Genomic DNA, 22,175 nt, shown 5'->3' with positions numbered 1-22,175 from the left:
GAAGAAGAAAAAGTTTACAATTTTACATTTGCCCTGTAGTTGAGCCCCTATGTTCCAAAGAAATGGGAGCTTTCCTTGTAAAAGATAGGATTGTAAACCAGAGATTTTGTGAAACACATGCATGTGTATATGGAAACAATGCCCACTATGAAGGAATGGACATTAAGAAAATACTATCCATGTTTTATACAGTTAAAGGTATAGGAGAAAGATATTGGCCTCTGGGAAACAGGGAAAACCCGGGGAAGTGGCCTGTATTTCACATGAATTGGCTCAGGTGGTATATTTATTATTGAGAACAATTTCCCACATTCATGGTCTCTAGAGATTTGGGTGCTAAAGAATTTTTTTTAACCCATGTCAGGGTCCTAACCAACTCTTTCCATCTGAAGCACTTCACTTGTCATGAAGCAGAGAGAAAACTCTAACTTTGGATGGAGAAGTTGCCAAAGTGTATTCCCTGGGTCATATGGGAGGCTCCAGGAAAGAGCACCCCAGAAACTGCACAATTTGGGGACAGCTATTTAGCAGGTAGGTCATGGCAGTATCCAGTGACATCATCAGGAATGCCTTCCTTGGACATTCTCTTGTATCTAGGAAAGAAGTAGAATATTCTGTGATGTCAACTGTGTTGTGGTGACAACAACTGCCTGTGGGATATTTCTTCAGTGCCTTTTGGATTCACAAACAGGCATGTTTTCCAGGCTGCTTAGGCTTTTTCGGAAAGAGAATGGTGATCAAGGAGAGACCACTCCCAGTAAGAAAGAAGCTGGCCTCCTGTCTTGTAAGAAAGGAAGACTGAAATCATTCTGGGGAAGGCACAGTGAGTCCTGGGTAGAGTTGGGGAACTTTCTGGAAGAAATAGGCTTGACCTGGGCCTTCCAGGAGTATGCCTTACAAGCTGGAGCCTTGGGATTTCTCAATGGTAGAACAAGAGTCAAGAATTTCTGATTATTAGTTTGACAGAGAGCCAGGTACTGACAAGCCTGCAGCTACTTTTCTGGGAGCTATTTAATTTCGTTTTGAGTGGCAAAGAATGCCATCAGTAGGAACTATGAGATTAACAGTGTGTCCGTTCATGGTAGGAGTTGAAGCCCTCCATCCTCTGGATTACTACAGGTTAAAGGAGTCTCTGAGGACAAGAACAGAGAAGGATGTGACTCTGGTCATGTGTGGGGTCTCAGACACTTTGGGTTTCAACACACATGATTAGACCTTGATGGTGCTAAGCAATGTGAACTCCAGGATTTACCTGCATCACATCTGATATGAGCTGACAAAGATCCCTAAGTCGTTATGTCTGAGGCACCTTATGGATTTCAGTGCATAATACTCTCTGTAATAGAGAGTGTGCCATATGTATGATGATGGTGGTTGGGAAGAGGGATATAGCTGAGCAGAATAGCTCAAAGATTGCTTTTCTGCTCCTTCTGGGATTCACCCTGTCTCTAGCTTTTCCTCTTCCTCACCCTTCTTTTGTTGGTAACAGAATGGTCTCTGCTGCCCCTGGGCCATCCACTCTGCAAATTCATTTGTGTTTATTCATCTCCAGACTCTGCTAGGCAAACATCATCCCAGAATTCCACCATCAGTAACTGGAATGAGATGACGAGATTGGAAGAACTGAAATTGAAGATCAAGAAGATGAGCTTTGAGGAGGAAGAAATTAGTCAAATGCTGAACCTGTACAATTATAATGATTTGAACTACAGGTAGTAATTATGCTCAGTCCCCTGTTGACTGTATTGTGTCCTCTCTATTAACCCAAGATTTCCTCTCATCAAAGGAGTGTGTCATCTCTAATCATGCATGTTAGAAAGCCCTGACAGGTGTTGTGAAGTAGGATACTTGACCTTGAGGTACTTGGAGTTTGATTGGTTCTGTTCACAGCTGGAACGACTTGGTCAGATTTGCTGCCTCTCAGTGTGTAAATGAAATGCCTGCAGGTCATCACTGCTTTCCTCTGAGTTTGGTCCTTATACTCTGAGACTATGGCACCTCCCTGGATTTAGCTGGCATTCTAATTGTGTTTGTGGGTGGGTTGGTGTGTATGTGTGTGAATGTAGTTGTGTTTGTGCTGTTAAGGATCTGAGGCTCTGCGACCTTTGATGGGGTTTGAGGATTTGTCAGATGCACAGTTTGCAGGTCAGGATAGTGTTGAGTCAGTAGACAACCAAATTGTTCAACTGGGTACTTTGCTCTTTGTGTTTGCACTGGTGACACATAGGAATCTCCTGGGGAGGAAGTGTTATTAAGCCTCTCCCTGGAAATACTCTTCTTGTCCTCTGAGAATTCATGTAACAATAGAAACCAAGGATTGAGAGGCCTGCCTTAAAAATAAAAGAAAAGTCATCAGAAAAATCTATTGGGCCCAAGATTGTGGCGGAGACTAGGAGAAACTTCTCACAGAACTAGTGTATTCCTTCAGGCTCACACGAGATGCTCTTGGAGGTCTGCTCCCTCCATTTGGTCCCCTGGCTCTGCTGTCCTGTGCCAAGGATTATAAGTTTAATCAGCACCAATAGGCCCCATGTCCAAAGAGCAAGGATGTGGCATGTATTATTGGCTGGGGTAGTCCAGGATACAGCCGTTCTCCATATGACACTTACAGAAATATTTGCTCTGTGTGCCATGCCCTAACACAGGATGAACATTGAATTCAACATCATTAAAAGAAACCACGAAAAGATCATTATGAATATCCAGAAAATGACAGAGTCAGTAATTGATGCCATGGAGAAATACAAGGACCTCATTGAAGAAAACTATTCCTACAGGTGAGTGACTGACAAAGCTGAGACCCCAGCTCTAGACAGGGAATGCTTCTGTCCTTCTAGGACTTTGAACAAAAGTAAGGGCTCTGGTTCTATACTAACTGTTTCTTAAAAGGAACCCTGCCTTGAGGCAAGGGTCATGGATCTGTACCTCTTGCACTCAGGTGTCCTAAGTCTGAAGAATGTAGAAGTGGATAAGTTTGTAAGACCTTTCAGTCTTTATTCTTCCAAATTCAGGATCCTCTACATAGAAAATATTTTCACCTCGTTGGGAATATCAAGCAACACTGAACCTCTATGGCTCTGACAATAGATTTAAAGATCTGGGATCCATGACAAAAATGGAAAGAGTGTATTCCTGTTGGGTCTTCTCTCCTCTCTCAGAGGGGAATTGCCCTCTACCTGCTGATGGTTTTCTAGTACCAGGGACAGGTAAGCACCCATGAGGAACATTTCATCTTCCTTGATGGACATAAACCCACTTGCTGTCAGGCCTTACAGAAGTAATTTCAGTCTGGGGGAATGCGGCTGGTCTCTGGATGAGACCTGCCTCTACTTGGTGCTGATATGTATACTGGGGACTCTAGTCTGAGGCTGTCTGGGGACCAGGACACTTACAGGGATGATGGTACTGGGAGGAGTGACAGGCAAATGGAAGCTGGCTGGGAATCACCATTTTGTTTGTTTGTGGTTCAGCACCAGGCACTGCCAACTCCTTAGAGAATGTTCTCAACTGAAAGACAATGTCAGGGTATTGCTGCAGAGTGGGAACAGAAATCTGCTGGTGGAGCAGAGTGAACCACAAGTGTCCTATGGAGAAGATAAGAGTTTCTGTGAGGAGTCCAACAAGAACATCTATGTCCCGGGTGCCAAGCATCAGCAGGTAGGATGAGGCATCAGAGGCAGAGCCCTCATGAGTAACCACAAACATAGACCAACCAGTGTCACTCACTTGAATCATCTGCTTCGCCTAAATTACCTTTTTTTCAAACATGAGAGATTACTCATGGTTTTATGCTAACTTATAAGTTTTGGTGTTTCTCTCTCTCTCTCTCTCTCTCTCTCTCTCTCTCTCTCTCTCTGTGTGTGTGTGTGTGTGTGTGTGTGTGTGGTGTGTTTGTGGTGTGTAGTGTGAATGCTTGTGCATCTAAGTTTTATTTGGCCAGGTATGGATGATTGTGTTTATACTAATATTTTGTGTTTGTTTAATGCAAGATGATTTTGCAAGTGTTTTTTTTTTTTTGGTATGGGTGTTTGTATATACAACAGTGTGTTTGTGTGTGTGTGTGTGTGTGTGTGTGTTGTTAATACATGTGTCTCTCTCTATTTCTGTGTGTGTGTCTTTGTTCAGACATGCACCTGTGTTGTTTCTAGATGCCAAGTTTAATGAGAAAAGCAATCTGAGATTTCAGTTTGCTTCCAGGAAATATCAAATACAACAGTCCAATTATTCTGCATCAGAACCTAGCTCCCAAGAGAAACAGAACACAAAAAACTCTTGTAAAGTCAGATTGTCAAATGATTAGGGGCAAACTGTTGATTCTCATTGAAGTCATTTGGAGCAAGTCAAAAGAATATGGTGCATGGAGTTAAGGGGAAGGTTACTGTATAAAATCCATGTGTTTATGTCCCTTTTCTGTTCTTGATGAACTGTCAGGGCCCACTGGAATGTCAGGTGGCTCACTGTGACTTCTTAGCATTCCAGGTTGTTTTCCTCATTGTCTGCTACCATTTACTTTCCAGCTACTTCTACTCAGTAAAAGTTTGCCTTCAAGTTTGTCTTGGATTTTATTCCTTGAGACATTGAGTTGCTTGGAGCTGAATCTGCATCCAGCAGAAGTCCCAGAGCTGTGGTGCAAGAACAGGGCTGCTTCAGGAGACCCTTGAAGGTCATGATACACTAAAGCACTCAACCAATGTTATCTGTGTAGCATTCTGCAACTGCTGTTATTCAAAATCGCTTTCTCTGAGTTAAAATCAGTCTCAATTTGGGTCGGGAGTCATGAGAACCTTCAGACAGGTCTGGTAGTATAAAATTTGGTAGGTCTGTGAGAAGCCTTGTTCAGAAAGTGGAAATGAAGTCCCATTTACTCAGTGATTTAAGAACAAGCAGTAGAAGTACACAGAGCAACTAGGGCACATCAGGGTTGTAGTGGTCTGCAGAGCAGCCCTGAAGGAGAAACTATCCAGATGTCCATCAGGTAAAGAGTGAAAATGTACCATTTGGTACAGTCCTTCCATGGACTATTGCTCAGTGTGAGATAATCCAAACAAGCATTTGGCATTTCAACTAGTCAGTCTTATTTTGCTCAAAATATCCCTGACACAGTCAAATTATTGGGAGAAATTTGAACATTTCTATCCTAGTTATGGGGACTTCTTATTATTCTGGGCTCATAGCTTTGGACACCAAGTCAGTCAGGCCATGGTAAAGGGAGCTCCTATTGGAAGAAGCTGTTTACTTGGGGTCAAGTCTGGAACAGTGAACAAGAAAAAGAAGCTAGTCTACCACCAACATGTGATCCTTAGCTGGGAAACAAACCTACTCTACACAGCCTTGGGAACTTGCTAAGCCAGATTAGATCATAGGCCAAGAAGCCTGATTCCAAGTTAGGTTTAAGGGAGGAAAGCATATCACTGACTGCACTGTCCATATGCTATGCCACTATGTACCTATCCCATTCAAGATTTGATTTTTTTATACCTGGAAATATACTGGTAGATTTTTTTTATTTGCAATACCTGGGAAACTAAACTTGTTACTGCAATATACCATGCTGATAATGTGTGAACACAAATATTTTGTGTGTTTGAGAGTGTGCCCTACAAAACCCATAGACATAGAACTGTATGTTCTGTTTCTTCAGACCAACACCTATAGTTCAGTGTCTAGCCTTGGGAGTAATTTTCTTTAACACACTCTTGCTGATTATAGGACCAGGGCAGTGCCCATGGATTTCATGGGAGATGTTTTTTTTGTGTGTATTTCCAGATAAAGGGATTGACAAGTGGAACACAGGCAGGTTCCTGCACTGGAGAAATAATTAAAGCCTTCACTTCAATTCTTGACAGGTTCCTTATAAGACATCTATATTGTTTTCTAGGTAGCTCTCATCTCTCTTGAACTCAGACTCAGACATTCCTACAATGTTACTACTCAGTATAATATACCTGGACTAATGGAGAAATATAATTTTTTTAACTCCAGTACAGTGTGTAGTTCACAGTTCAGTTTCTGGCAGTTTTTAAAAGCTGAGAAAACGATCCAAGCCCAGGTGCTCTACAACACTTGGGGATCAAGGAATGGCTTCTGCTGATGGGTCATGCTGGACTGTCCAGCTGAATAGAACTGGTGTTGGAGGGAGAGCTGAACTGACAAATGCTTACCAGGTCTTTGGCCCTTCCTTCTATAGGTCTAAAATGCTCCTGCAGAAACTCAAACATGGCACAGACCAGGACAAGATCTCGCACCAAGAGAACTGCTGTGTGATGTGCACTGAGTGTGAGCAGCAAATGCACCACTATGGCAACTCATCCCTAATCACCATGGCAATCGTAGTCTGCAGTTTCTTCTTATATTGCTTTCCTTGTTGTGAATAGGCCTTAATTTCATCTAGCCACTAGCCCAGCAAGAATGCACATTTGGAGGAGGACAAGTGCTGAGGCATATCAAGAACGGCTTGGGCATCCAGGAAGTGTCTGAGCGTGTACAATTTTTCTTGCCCTGATGGAGCATCAAGCATAACTTCATAAATACCAGTCAACAAACTTGCAGACTTTGAGACAAAATCTGAAATGATCTGTAGTGACCACATTTAATGAAGTTTACAGTGAGAATTAGAAGTAAAATGTAGAGCAAATAGATGTAGAAAAGTGTGTGAGAAAATGTAAGATTAAGACAAAGTGGTAATTATTAACGAAATGAGTGCAGTTAAGAAACCTAACAGCAAAACACTGAAAGTTTGGAGTGGGGAGTAACGCACTGCAACCCCAACATTAAAATCTGAGGACAATTTGTAGGTGGTCTGCTCTTTCCTTCAACCATGTAGGAATAAGGGAAGGAGCCCTGGTTCTGAGAGTTGGCACAAAGGACTGTACTTGTTGAGACAGCAAACCACCTGATCACCTCAGTCATGGAACTGAAGAAGCTCTGTGTCTATACTGAAGTTCTCTGTGTAGGTCTCCCCATCATTCATAGAGAGGTGATTCTTTTTGCTCTTGGATTTGGCAACACCAGTCTGGAGATGCACAGGATTACTTCCTCCACAATCTCAGAAGTCACACAATTCAGGGGAGATTCACCAGAATCAGTTTCTCATCTGAAGAAACATTTCCTAATATACTGTGTGATCTACTATGGTAACAGCACACCGTCTACCTGTAGGGGGCAGTTCTGATGTTAAGGTCCTGTTCTCAACTGTTTGTTGACCTCTCAGTAAACAAAGCCATGGGCTAATTGCTGGGCAGAAGGTACAGGTCCCTGGAGCAAAACTGATCCAAAGGAAAGGGTGCATGCTTTGGTGAAAGAAGAACAATGCAGCAATGTGAGGTATCAAAATATAGTGGCCACCAAGTCTGCTCCTACAGAAAGGTGGTTAGGGCAATTAGCAGGGGACAGATGTGACTGAAAGTTAAAATGTAGGGGAGGTGGGAGAGGTTGAGATAAGTAATTGATGAAGACACCGTTTCCGAGTCTGGAGATAGTACAACCCAAGAGAACAAGTAGAAAATGAACAAGTGTGTGTGTGTGTGTGTGTGTGTGTGTGTGTGTGTGTGTGTGTCTGTCTGTCTGTCTGTCTGTCTGTCTGTCTTTCTGTCTGTGTTTTAGCCTCAGATTTAAGGGAAACTAGGAGGGTCCTCACAGCAAAGTCACTTGCCAGAGTAAAGGTAGAAGGCAGAGCAAAGATACAGACAACATCTACCATCCCTTTCTCTTGCTAGGTTTGAGCTGAAATATTCACCACACAGTCCTGTGTCCTCTGCTGAATGTTCTATTACCCTGGCCTTGTCTGAAGCTTAATCTAAACACTGTTTTGATGGTACTTGATCATGATTTATTTACCACTTCCACCACTCAGAGAGTTTTCAATTCTGCAATTCATCTGATAAAGCCTAATCTGCACTGTCATGAAGGATGAGACATGAGAAATCTGCTCCATTCCTGACAATAAGAGATCCTGAGGCATGATCCACTTTAATGCCCTACATGGAGACCTCAAAGTTTAAACACTGAGCATGCTTGCCCCATGTATGTGACCCTACAGGTCTGAAGAAAAATCTCCCTTTTATTGGGTGGGATGCAGTGTAACTAACACACCACACAAGGAAGGAGAAAAGTCCAAGCAGGGGCTGGATAGATGGCTTATCCATTTGAGACTTTGTTTCTCAGAGGACCTAAAGAACAGTGATTAACAATCCTAGTCACTTCAGTTCCAGGTGGAATACACTGACCTCCTCTGGCCTCAGGGGAATTGCATGCATGTAGTATACAGACACACAGCAGGAAAAACACCCATACACATAAGAGAAATAATGCAAAAACAGAAACAACACTCTAACCAAATTTAAAAAGGCATCAAATACGTTTTCCAGGACAAGAGGACAAAAATCATCATCAGTACAACAATAACACCACCAAAATCAAAACAAAACACACAAACAAACAAAACCCAACATCTCCCAATAGGTCTTGGAATTCATGATCTCTGCTGTGCAGTTATAAGTGATGCTACCTTTCAAGGAAACAAGAGGCATACAGCTCTGTGGTTAATAATTTCTTTGATACTCCCTTAGTGAATAATTTTATTTCTTGGGATGTATTAGAGAAACACTCTTGTGTTTCTCCTCTGTTTGTTCATCATGAGAATCTACAGAGTAGTCCATTTTAACATAGCTGAATTTATGACCACAAAGATACAGCATGGATGTGTTTTTCAGCAGGAATTTGGGATCCACAAAGTGTGTCACACTATCCACATCATAAGCACAATTCTTTGTGTAGCTCTGACTGGTTGGGAACTAATAAGGAAGCCTAAGACACTTTTCATTTGAAGATGTCCATTCCTACCTGATACTTCTACTGTTACAAGACTGTGAACCACACATGAATATTATGAGATAAAAATTAGAGATTGCCTTTTTATTCATTAAAATATATTAATTTTATTCAATACCAGCTTAAAGTGGAGGAGTCAATGTATACATTATACAGCCTTAGCAAAACAGCAAATTACAGTAACAAAAAATAATAAATAACAAAACTTCAAATGAAAAGAAAGAAAACCATGTACTCAAGGCAATCAAAACTCTAACCAAAATCAAAACACAATAATTAAGCTAAGCAGCATTCCCTTGCTGTAGAATTTGTTGCACTAACCTATAGCCTGTTGCTGGCCTTGGAAATATAGTGCAAAGGCAGACAGCAATGGTAACAATCTCTTCAAGATGAATGTAGGTGTGCCCCATTGGGGTGGGGGGTTTGCTGTTGAGCAATTTCTTCCAAGGCAAAGCATGAGTCATGTTACAGACAATACCTCAAAGTCTTTAAAATTTGCTTGACTGATCTCTCTGAAATTATTGTTGATGACTCATGAGGACAAGTGAAAATTTACATTTTGAGGCTCCTCCTGGATGACCAGCAGATCTTCATGTCCCCCAGCACTTCTTTGAAGCCTTCCATACATGCACTCTTGCTGGACCATAGTCTAGACAAAAATAAAGGCCTTGTAACATATAGGAACCCAAAGAAAGGAAGAAAATGCAGCCTAGGATTGCCATGGTTATAGGGATGAGATGCAATGGTGGTTCACTTGCTTTGCACACTCAGTGCTGCTGGTGAGGAGTTGTGTCTGAGGGAGACCTTGACCTGTTCTGGGCCCAGTTTGAGCTTCTGTTGAAGTATTTCAGACCAATGGGAGGAAGAGACAAAGGCCTGGTGAAGACCTACCATGTCAGCTATCCAGCAAACACCAGGTATATTCATCAGGACAATCCAGTATGACCTTTGAGCTGAGGTCATCCCCTGTATTCCCAAAAATGAAGGGCCAGAGAGCACCTGGGCCTGGAAGTTTTTCTCAATTTTAATAAATGGCTTGAAAGTGAACTGTGAACTACACACTGTGTTAGAGTTAAACTAAAATGACACACTTCTTCAATAGTACATATATAATGAATTGAAAAATAACTGTGTAGCAATGTGTGAATAGAGCACTATACAGAGGCCTTCTAGAAAGCCTAGCCACCATTCAAGTGAAGGCTGCTATTATATCTGGAGTGCAGGAACCTGCCTGTGTCTCTCTTGTGAAACCCTCAATCTTTGAATCCCCAGAGAATCCATCTCCCAGGAAATCCATGCTCACTGAAGAGATACTATAATCAGCAAGAGTGTGCAGCATGCAAATCGGCCAAAGGGAAAGCATTGAAATGTAAAAGAGATATTAATGAAAAAAGAAACGATACCACTATATTTATAGCTACTCTAGTATTGTTTGTGGGGAGACTGTGGACCCCTACTTCTTGTTCTGTGGCTTGTCCTGCAGGGCAGTAAACAGGGTCCGGGAGATAACCTGAAAGAGAGAATGGGCAAAAACAGCCAAATGCAAAGGAAGATATTCCTATATCTTCCTTTCATTTCTATATCTTTCTTCCTATCAAATCCTAATTTTTACCTTTTTCACACAGTGGTTATAAACACATAAAGACAGAATGTAGGAAAGGGGAAGGTGCAGGACTGTAGGTTTCCAGGGAGAGTACAGGGTATCAGCTGGGTGAAGGTTCCGGAAACAGGCCTCTATGACTGTCTATATTCACTTGTCCTTATCTAAGTTGGTACTATATAACAAGGCTACCTATCCACAATGTCTATGACTATCTAGGCTGGTAAATTTCCACCAAGACTACTTGTTTACAAAACCTTATAGCCATCTGATCAGTGTTTGTCCAGGAAACAAGGACTTTATGTTAGCAGGCTGACTTAGACCTATGGCTGATGTTAGGCGTTCAGTGTATAAGCAAGGATGCCCCTGACATCTCCTCCCTTCTCCAAGTATAGAAAGACCATGCAATTCCAATGTTGCAAAGGCAGGGATAGAGGCCTGACCTCCACTAATTAATGGGGACTCTGTAATGGCTCTGATCCTCCTGTCAATGTCCAGTGAGGCATGAGGGACAGACCCATCCTGGTGTCTTTTTCCTGAGAGGGTATACTTTTGACATTAAACCCTATGCAATCAGGCTTGTCCCTCAGGGAACCCAGAAAGATATTTTAATTTTTATTTATATACCCTTGAAGTGCTTGGCCTCAAACCTATGCAAGAATTTAGATCACTGGCCAGAAGGGGTTCTGGGTGGCCCCTCTCTGCCTGGTCTAGGGGTAGGAGTCCCCTCTTTTAGGTTGAGTAGAGAATACCCTGGATAGTGCAACAACCTCGTCCTGTGTCTCATGGTCTTCCATAGCTAATTAAGATAATGTATCTGAATTGGTTTTGCTATCAAATTATCTACCTGTTGCTTTACAAAGTTAGTCAGCCTATGTAAGGCCCAGAAACCAAAAGGAACAAGTAAAAATATCCCAAGTAATGGTCTTAAAATGAAAGGACGTACGTTTAACAATCATGGAAGGGTTGAAAACCAATTCTTGTACCAGATCTCATCTTTGTCCCTCATCTTCTCTTTAACCATCCCTGTCTTCATCTATGTAAAAGCAACATTCTTCTTTAAGGGCTGTACACAGTCTAGACCTGTACACAGTCTTTTTTATTGTAAAAGAGTAAATCAAGTCCAATAATGTCCTTTGCATTTTTGGAGGATCACTTCAGACAGCAAAACAAGGGATTTCAACAGATTGATCATGTCTATCTCTAGTCTTTATTATGAAAGACTCTAATTACAAAACAATAAAATGGAAGCCTTGCTTTCTGTCCTGTGAGAGGGCTGGATCCAGGCCTCTCTGAGCGAGGCACCACAGAGCAGGAGGGGGCACCTGTGTCCAAGATAATTCCAGAAGTGGCATCCTTAGACACCTCTCCATACCATAGAGCTGGAAGGGGTGGTGGTCACAGGACCAGGAGCTCCTCTGCTTGAATGATAGGGTAGCACTGAAGGCCTGGGAGGTAGAGCAGAGGGAGAGGCCCTTGAAGAAGCAGCCAGGAAGTTCACTTACAGCCTGGGTGCCTGTCCCCCTGACCTGAGGGTTTGAGATGTGGCTGCTGCTCCTGCTGCCACCATATGGTAGGCAGGTGAGAAGAAGAGTGCTGTATGAAAGTCCTGAGCCATGGAGGGACCCAGACCTGGAGATTCTGGAAGAAGCTTGCTCTCTGAGGCCACTGGATTCTGAAGACCAGCAGATGGCCAGTTATAAGAACCCAGGTGAGATGGCCTCAGTGGTCAGTCAAGCAAACCCATTGCTTTCCCACCAGACTAGGGAAGCATCCTATATGATTCTGGGGTGACTGGACTGTTGCCCCTTGCCCTCTAAGAGCCTCAAACTCCATTCTGAGAACAAGAGGCTGGTGTTCAGGTTCCTAAGGGTCTTTTAAATAGGACACCAGATCCTTGGAGAAAACTTGGTCACATGTACAGCTAGCTGTTGTTGAGCACCCCATTGTGCCCCATATCTCACTCTGATTCCAAGAGTACCATGTCTGCTTCCTGGTTGTTCTGAGCATGGGTGGGCCTCTAAACCTAGGATTAGGAAGTTGTAATGAACAAGGGAAGGACTGGGAAGGGGAATCTGAGGTCACATGGAAAGATTTGGGAAGGGTAGGCTGGGCTAAATATGAAATTATTTACTTTTAAGTGTTGGCAACATCTTTTTTGTTTGTTTAATAAAGGTTTATTGGGTTGGAAAACTCACCTGTGGGTTACGTGGAGCCTAGGTTTGCAGGATAAGGATGGGATAAGACCCATCCTGGGCCACCAACACCCTCCTCCCTCTCCCTAGGGATTTCAGACTAATGACAAGAAAGCTCATGAGAAAGTACAGTGGGCCAAGTTGTGTGTCTGACACCTGGAACAGACAGCATTGCCTTTGTCCATGTTAATAAACTGGTTTTTTACAACAGCAACAAAACCCAAAACAATAAAATATGTAAAAGTGTGGAGACAGCCACCATGTTCTTCCTCTCTATGAGTTACTTACGCTTGTAGCAGTGACTTGAGACCAGACAATACCAGGAGCTCTGCTGGGAGGTGACAAAAGATTAAAAAATCCTGGTCAGACAGCTTAACCAAAACAGGAAGTTTCAGATTCAGTGAGAGACCTGGGCTAAAGAAACTGTGTCACAGAAGGACTGCAAAACCACATGTAGTTAACTGGCCTCTCAGCACACCCACCAATATACATATTGGCACAGATATGCATATCCCCCTTCCCCAGACACACCAGAAATCATAAGTGAGCAGGAAACAATAAGGAGACCTCGAGATTGGAGAAACCATTGAATGTAGAAAAGCTGATGATTCAAGTGAGACCCAGGAGTCTGCCATCCATCCCTTGGGAACTAAAAATGCTTAGTGAGCAACTTCTTCTGCACACTAGGTTGAGAGAGTTGGAGAAATTTTTCTCTTGAAGCCTCACATCTCTCCCACTAACCCTGAGCCAGAGAGAAGCCTTTCTTCACACATTCCTGTTCATCCAGTCAGCTCCTGGATAGAAGCTCCAGGAAAGAACTCTAGCAACACTGACATGAAACAGGACTCACAAGCTGCTGCTCAGGCTCTGTCAACGTGAACCAAGTTCTAGGCTGGGTTAAAAGACCATTTTGCAATGCAGGGGAAAAGGGAGAGAAAATATACAAAACGCACCCCCCCAAAAGACAATGAGAACCACTCAGTTTGTAATTTCACTGTGCTCTAAGAATTACAAATGCTTCCTACCTGTGACCTCACATGACCCCCTACAAAGCAAATGAGCTGCAGTCCCTGACTACATCACTCCAGTCAAGGAGGCACACAAAAGGAACCCCTGTAGCATAATGGCATGTGGGTATGTAATGTGTGTTCAGCCTGTCTATCTTAATGAACTGCCAATCATAATTGCTACCTGCTACATTTTCACATGTGCATTAAACAGCGGGGGTTCCCGTGTTCCTTTGAGAAGAGCCTCAACTGCATGGGGTGAATGTAAGTATAAGATGATAACCCAGAGTTAACTTCTCTGCTTCTTTCACTAGAATACTAGTAGCCACCACAGCTCTTAGACAAGTGGATAAGCCAGATAGTACATGGTCCAATAGATTGGACAGGTGTAGTACACTGTAATTCCATGGCCTAAAATGTGTGGTTCCACACCCTTTGCAGTAGCTTTTGTTTCATGGGCCTGTAGATGAAAACGTTTGGAGGTGTCTAGAAGTGCTAGTGTTGGAACCAAAATCGCCTGTCTTCAAAGCCTCAAAGATGATCTGTGCAGACTCATTCCAGATTAGAGAACCAATGGCCTCATTTGTGCTGGGAAGTTTTTGTTAGGAGGTTGTTTATGGTTCCTTCTATTTCTATAGGGGTTATTGGACTGTTTAGATAGTTTACCTTATCTTGATTTTATTGGGTATGTGGTATCTGTCTATAAAACCATCCATTTCATCTAGATTTTCCAGATGTGTTGAGTATAAGCTTTTCTAGTAAAACATGATGAATTTTTAATTTTTTGTTTTTGTTGTTATGTCTCCATTTTCATTTCAGATTTTGTTAGCTTGGGTACTGTCTCAGTGCCCTTTACGTAGTGTGGCTAAGGGTTAACCTATCTGTTGATTTTCTCAAAGAACCAGCTCTTGCTCTTGTTGACACTTTGTATCTAGCTCTTTGTTTCTATGTGGTTGATTTCAGCTCTGAGTTTGAGTATTCCCTGCTATCTACTCCTCTTAGATAGGTTTGCCTCTTTTTGTACTAGAGACCTCAGGTGTGCTGTTAAGTTGATGGGAAAAGATGACCCCAGATTGATTATGAAAGCACACAGTGCTGTGAATTCCCCCTTAACACTGCTTTTCTTGTGTCCCAAAATTTTGGGTATGCTGCGTCTTTGTTTTCGTTGAATTATAGAAAGATTTTCTTTATTTCTTCACAGTGATGCTGGTTATAACAATCCTTCAGAAAGCAATGTGGAATTCATCATGCAGGGGGAGCAATTGAATTTAGGCTATCCAATGCAAATGTGCCAAGTGAGACCACCTCCCTCTCAGTCATCCTTCCTGGTGACTTAGGAAGGATTAGGAAGCACATTTCTTGTTCAGATTTGGTTGATATGATTGGAGTAATTGTTTTTGTCTTGTAGCGTCAAATCTCTCACAGCAACCCTCAGCTTTTGAAAACCCTTTCCCATATCCCGGTGTGATGGTTTTTGTATGATATTCCTGGGAGTTGCACTATTACAAGGTGTGGCCCTGATGGAGTAGGTGTGTCACTGTGGTTGTTGGCTTTAAGACCCTCCTCTTAGCTACCTGAAAGTCAATATTCGAATTGCAGCCTTCAGAAGCAGATGTAGAACTGTCAGCTACTCCCACATCATGCCTCCCTTGATGCTTCCATGTCCCAGCATTGATGATAAAATACTAAGACTTTAACCTTTAAGCTAGCCCCCAATTAAATGTCCTTGAAAGAATTACCATGGTCAGGGTTTCAGCTCACAGCAGTAAACTCCAATTCATGCAGCCAGCTTCAGAATTCAAGAGCCAGGAATGAACTCTCCAGCAGCACTCACAAAAAACATGACTGACAAGCTGCTATTCAGGCTCTGTCATTGTGTCCCTAGACCTACATAGTGTAGAAGTGACCATCTTGGGATACAAGGAAAAGGAAAAAGAACCAAAGACCTCCAAAGACAATAATTAGAACTATTCATTTGGCATTTTCCCTTGTCTCTCAACCTTGAAAATTGCTTCCTGCCTGAGATTCCTATAAAGCAAGTGAGCAATGGCCCTTTATTTCCTCCTTGTAAGATCCATGCTACTGTAAAGAGAGTATACCACATGGCATTCCTGTAACTTAGTGGCATGTAGGTGCTTGAAGTGTGATCAGTCTATCTCCCTCATGAACTGCAGATTCATGCAGAGCAGGAGCCTTTGCTTACCAAACCTCATGAAAGAGGCTACTTGCATAGAATGTAAATGATTAAATAAGTGAAGAATTAAATGAGACATAGGTGAGTAGCAGGATAAGTCTGTGGACAGATACATGGGTTTGTCCATGTTTATGGTTAGACATGAAGGCAGTGGGACCCTGATGCCACATCCTACCTGCTGCTGATTGGCAGAAGATCATAGATTTTCTTGTTGGCCTCCGCACAGAGCTACATTGTTTCCTCACAGCGCACTTTCAGTTCAGTCTGCTCCCCCAGTAGCTTTCTGTTCTTGTTCCACTACATCTTTACTTTGTGCTTCACCTGAGTACACTCACTCAGCAGACTGCAGTGCCTGCTGGTGAACAAACAACCCAAAACCATGATTTCCTGCCAACTTCAATTTGCCCAACACTCCTGCAAGTACCATCCTCCCTGCAAGGACCCTGATCCACAGACAGCTACAGACTAGGGGCCACAGTTTACTTGTCAACAGCAAATAGAAGCCTGTCAAATCCAGAGACCAGCCACATTCCACAAGGCTCAAAGTACTTCTGAAAATCCTGAAACCAAGAGGGTTTCATGTACTTCAAGGAAGAGACCATCGTCCACATGGGTGCTTATATGTCTGTGGTATTAGAAAACCATCAGCAGTTAGAGGACAAATCCCCTCTGAGAGTGGATAGGAGTTTCAAATATATGCAAACTTTCCATGTGTCTCATGGATCCCAGAACTATACATTTCGTGTCTGAGATCTAGAGGCTGAGGTTTGATTAATATTCCCATCATGGTGCAAATCACTTCTATCTACAGAATCCTGAGTTGGGAAGAATAATGATTGGATTGTCTGAGACACTGTTCAAACCTAGGACAACTGAGTTCAAAGGGTACAAACCCAAGACCCTTGCCTAGAGGCAGATCCTCCTGTTAAAGGCAGACAGTATAGAATCAGAGCGCTGACATTTGTTTAACGTCTTAGAAGGGCAGAACATCCCCTGCCTAGTGGTGTGGTCTCAACTGTGTCAGTGACTCACCTGTAGGAATAGTTCTCTTCAATCAGCTTCTTGCAATTCTCTATGGCATCACACATCCTGCTGGTCATTTTCTGCATGTTCATCGTTGTCTTCTCATGTTGTAAATGAAGCATCCTGAATTTCATATTCAGCCTGTCATAGGGTTTGGACCAAGGAGAAAATATCTCTATGAACTAAGGATTCAAGAATTACATGAGTTCAGGCTGTATCCTGGACTACCCCAGCCTGGTATATGCCATACCCTTGCTACTTTGAACTGGGTTCTCTTGCTCCATATTAAACTTATAATGCTGGGCAAGGAACAGCAGAGAACAGATGGGGAACAGATGGAGGTAGCTGACATTCAAGTGATCTCACAGTGGACCTCATAGAATAGAATAGTTCTTTAAGAAGTTTCCATGAGTCTGTGCCACAAGTTTCTGTAATGACATCAATGATGTCTTCTCTTCTGTTATTTTAAATTTGATCATTTATTTACATTTCACATGCTATCCTTTTTCCTGGATTCCCCTCTGAACACCCCTTATACCATTTTCCCATCCCATGCTTTTAAGTGTTTGTCCCCTCCACCCACCCACCCACCCATTTCTACTTACCATACTGTGATTCCCCTCCACTGGGGCATTGAGCTTTCACAGGACCAAGGGCCTCTGCTCCCATTGGTGTTCCACAAGGCCATCCTCTGCTACATATGCAGCTGGAGTCATGGCTCCCTCCATGTGTACACAGGTTTGAGGTTTAGTGTCTGGGAGCTATGGCTTCTGGTTGGTTCATATTTTTGCCTCTGCAATGGGGCTGCAAACCCCTTCAGTTGCCTGGGTACTTTCCCTAACACCTCCATTTGTGACCCCCATTCTCAGTGCAATGGTTGGCTGCAAGTATCCTCCTCTGTATTTGTCAGGCTCTGGCAGATCCTCTCAGGAGACAGCTATATCAGACTCCTGTTAGAAAGTGTTCTTGGCATCAACAATAGTGTCTGGGTGGGGAACTGTATGTGGGATGAATCCTCAGGTGGGGCAGTTCCTGGATGGCCTTTTCTTCAGTCTCCGCTCCACAATATTTCTCTGTCTCTCCTTCATAAGTATTTTGTTCCCCCTTCTAAGAAGGACCAAAATATCCACATTTTGGTTTTCCTTCTTCTTGAGCTTCATCTGGTATTCAAATTATATATTGGGTGTCCTGAGCTTTGGGGATAATATCCATTGATCAGTGTGTGAATACCATGTGTGTTCCTTTGTGACTGAGTCACCTTGCTCAGCATGGTATTATCTAGTTCCAAGAATTTCATGAAGTCATTGTTTTTAATAGCTGAGTAGTACTTCATTGTATCAATGTACCACATTTTCATTGTCCATTCCTCTTTGAAGGGCATCTGGGTTCTTTCCAGATTCTGGATTTTATAAATAAGCCTGCTATGACCACAGTGGAGCCTATGTCCTTTTTCTGTGTTGGAGCATCTTTTTCCTATATGCCCAGGAGTGGTAAAGATGGATCCTATGGTACTACTATATCCAATTTTCCTGAGGAACTGCCACACTGATTTCCAGGGTTGTTGTAGCTGCTTATAAACTCACCAAAAATGGAGGAGTGTTCCTCTTTCTCTACATCCTTGCCAGCATCTGCTATTACCTAAGTTTTTGATCTTAGCCATTTTGACTGGTTTGATGTGGAATCTGAGGGTTGTTTCGATTAGCAATTCCCTGAGGACTAAGGACATTTGACATTCTTTTGTGGTTCTCAGTCATCTGGTATTCCTCAGTTGAGAATTCTTTGTTTAACTCTGGACCCCATTTATTAATATGGTTATTTGGTTCTTGATTCTAGCTTCTTGAGTTCCTTGTATTTATTGGATATTAGCCGTCTTTTCAAATGTAGAGTTAGCAAAGATCTTTTCCCCATCAGTTGGTTGCATTTTTTCCTATTAACAGTGTCCTTTGGCTTACAGAAGTTTTGCAATTTTATGAGGTCTCATTTTTCAATTCTTGATCTTAGTGCATTACCTGTTCTGTTCAGGACTTGTGTACTATATTGAATAGGTAGGAAGAGAGGGCAGCTTTGTCAAGTCTGTGATTTTAGTGGGATTGCTTCAAGGTTCTCTTCATGTAGTTTAATGTTGGCTACTGGTTTGCTGTATAGTGCTTTTAGTCGGTTTAGGTATGGGCCTTGATTCCTGATTTTTCCAAGACTTTTATCATGAAGGAGTTTTGGCTTTGTCACATGCTTTCTCAGCATCTAATGAAATGATCCTGTGATTTTTATTCTTTGAGTTTGTTTAAAAAGGATTATATTGATGGATTTCCATATATTGAACCATCCCTGCATCTCTGGTATGAAGCCTACTTGATCTTGATGGATCAAGTTGTTTTGATGTGGTTTTGGATTTGGCTTGCAAGAATTTTATTGAATATGTTTGCATGGATATTCATAAGTGAAATTGGTCTGAAGTTCTCTTTCTTGGTTGGATCTTTGTGAGGTTTAGGTCCATCCCATCCATATTTTCCAGTGTTGTTGATTACAGGATTTTGTAGTAGAATTTGACCACTGTTTTTGGACTTCCTTGCCACCTACTGACTGACCTGGGTACTCTTTTCATATTTTTTACAATGCAATCCATTCAAAGATGCTGGATAATGACTGTGGGTCACATTTATTTCCTTCTGTTCAAATCAAACTCATTTGTGGCAGGTTTTGTGAGCAGATTATGATGGATCAACTTGAAGTTAACTAGAGGTTTTCTTAGGAGGCATTCATGAATGATTACAATTGCATGGTCCAGCTTTGCTGTGCAGAGATTGTAACTTCCATTTATAATTACATATCTCAGGATCAAAAAGTTTTGAAAGGGGAAATAATGTGTAAGCCAGGGCAGGAGAGCCTGGCTGAATCTAAGAACCTTGTAGACAGCATGGAAAACCCAATAACTCTTCCTGAAGCTGAAAGATTGCTGAAACAAACCAGTCTTCTCTTTTGCCTCTCTGGGTAATGAAGGGATGTGTGTGTCTGCATTTGTGTGTGTGTGTTTCTGTGTTTGTGCATGTGTGTGCAAGTGTTTGTTCTTTGTGTGTGTGTGTTGTTTGTGCTTGTATTTGTGGTGTGATTTTATGTATTCATGTGAGTGTATGAGTATGGATGTGAGCCTCGCAGTGTGTGTGTCTGTATGTTTGTAAATGTATGTGTATATCTGCATGTGCACATATGGCCATGTGTGTAGACCTCTGTACAATATTGTCTGTGTTTATTAGCACACATACATTCATATATATGTGCTTACCTAGGTATGGTTGAACATCTGTAATCATGCTGAGCATATGTGAAGGCGTGCTGTATGGTCACTTGATCATGGAAGGAACATCTTTAACAAAGATTGCACCCAACATAGATGAGAAAGTGCTATGGTCGCTCAGGTTCTTACCACTCTGTATCCCTTGAACATTGCATGAAGCCTCCCAACTTTTTGCATGTCCATCTTGGAACAAAGGAGCAAAATATCTGTAGTTGTAAATATAAAAGTTCTCAGAGTTTATAGAGGCAAAAAAACTATCCATCCACAATAAAATCATTTGGTGGAAACCAAAGGAATGGGGTACATGAAGGTTAATAGGCTGCTGTGGCAAATCAAGGTGCCAGGGAGACAGAAAGGCTGGCTGGGCAGTTGTGTCCCTTCTCTGTCCTGGGTGAATGGTAACAGCTCACTGGAAGGTCAGGGGTTTACTGTTTCTCCCCTACAGCCTGTTTTCTTCTCATCCTCAATGCTAGCTAGCATTTTCTTTCCACCTTTGCTAACACTGGCTCAGTTATCCTTGGTTGTGGAACATGGCCTGGATTTTGTTCTTTGAGACATTCTGAAAAGCAGTGTGCTTGCAGCTGCTTCTGACAGAAGCAGAATTCCCACAGCCATGGTGAGGTGTGAGAACAGGTCTGTCTCAGTGCAGTGCAGCCCACTTATGCTCATGATACTCTACAGCTCTGTTTCTGCAGCACTCAGTAGCTCCTTTTATCCCAACCTTGTTCACACTGTGTTAAAATTGACTTCATGGAAATTTGGGGGAGATGAGGACCCTTCAGATATTGCTGTTGGCAGTGCATGATAGAGCCCTGCCAGAAGTCATGTACAATTCTTCAGAAAGTTGAACTGCAGTCTCTGGGTTACCCAGTGATTCCAGAATGAGAATTGGCTGTCCACAGAAAAACTAGGGGACATTTAGGTTTTAGCAGTATTCCTTAGAGCAGCCCCAAATTGAGACTATCTAAATGTTCATCAGTCAAAGAATGAAAATGTACAGTGTGGTCCAGCCCTTCCATTGAATATATTGTGGTATGAAATCATACATCATTTGGCCATGAGATCATCAGCCTTCTGTTAGCCAATCAAATCCCTGATACAATCACCTTATAGCAATTAAAGATTTTATATGAAGATTTTCTAGTTTCCTGACATCATTGCTTTGTGCATGAAGTAAGGCATTCCATGGTTAAAAGAGCTCGTTTTGGAGAAAAATATTTATCTTAAAGCAAAAGGGAAGCAGTGGGTGAGAGCAAGGGGCTGGGTCTTTCTGGGGAACCAAGCCTTTACTAAGCCTGGAGAACTTACTAAGTGGGCTTTGCTACAAGAACAAGGACTTCCAAGCATCACCTTGTCTGTGCACTTTGCCAGAGTTCTTTGTCTCTCTGCACACTATGTTCTTTCTCCATGCAACAGAAGTTAACTTTCTTTTCTACAGTAGTACAGGTTATTGCCACTTGCATTTGCATTAATTGGGAAACTAAACAGGTGACAGTGTGCTTGCATGTGTTCACACATGTACTTGTGTTTGTATGTTCATGAGTGTGTATGTATCTGTGCACATGTGTGTATGTGCACACAAAAACACACAGATGCTTATAACCCTCCACCAAATCACAATTATCTATTGAACAAGAGCAGGAAAGACTTGAGGAATGCCTGTAATTCCTTTCTGAAGCTGATGGAGTTGGTCACCTACTCAAAAGACTTGGCAGTAGAACTGCAGCATCCCTTCAATGTCTTCCAAATGAACTTAAGAGCTCAGGCTGGGAGGAGGGGGTAAAACCAATTAGATCCCTGGTATTTTTGAACTTTTGGGGTTTCTTATCATTTGCATGGTTCTCAGCTGTGCATCTGTTGTGGATAATCCAGCATGGTATACTGTGATGCTATCATGATGCTACCCTGACAGAGTAAACCCCAGTAGCATCATATTATCTCCTCTGATCTGTGTTGAAGTGGTTCCCATATTATTCCCAAGTGTTGATGAAGATAATGTAGGTTAGAGGTAAGGACAGTTCCTCTCTTGTTGTAG

The 22,175-nt window shown here is 42.3% G+C and overlaps 1 protein-coding gene and 1 pseudogene across 1 annotated transcript in view; one reads left to right on the top strand and one right to left on the bottom strand.

The window, feature by feature from the left end:
- The first annotated feature begins 693 nt into the window (after positions 1-693).
- LOC117704375 (uncharacterized) lies at positions 694-3,795 on the top strand (annotated as a pseudogene).
- Positions 3,796-10,282: 6,487 nt separating this feature from the next.
- LOC117704546 (disks large homolog 5-like) overlaps positions 10,283-22,175 on the bottom strand; it is a 74,059-nt gene continuing 62,166 nt past the window's right edge. The window contains exons 5-7 of the mRNA XM_034496721.3: positions 16,858-17,030; positions 16,375-16,450; positions 10,283-10,339 (exon numbers count right to left, since the gene is read on the bottom strand). Of these exons, the coding sequence (XP_034352612.3) occupies positions 10,283-10,339; positions 16,375-16,450; positions 16,858-17,030 (306 nt within the window). The remainder of the gene's footprint in view (positions 10,340-16,374; positions 16,451-16,857; positions 17,031-22,175) is intronic.

Source organism: Arvicanthis niloticus, chromosome 2, assembly GCF_011762505.2.
Source record: "Arvicanthis niloticus isolate mArvNil1 chromosome 2, mArvNil1.pat.X, whole genome shotgun sequence".
NCBI classification, from domain to species: Eukaryota; Metazoa; Chordata; class Mammalia; order Rodentia; family Muridae; genus Arvicanthis; species Arvicanthis niloticus.
The sequence above is the reverse complement of the archived record's forward strand: the minus strand, read 5'-3'. Positions and strand labels throughout refer to the sequence as shown.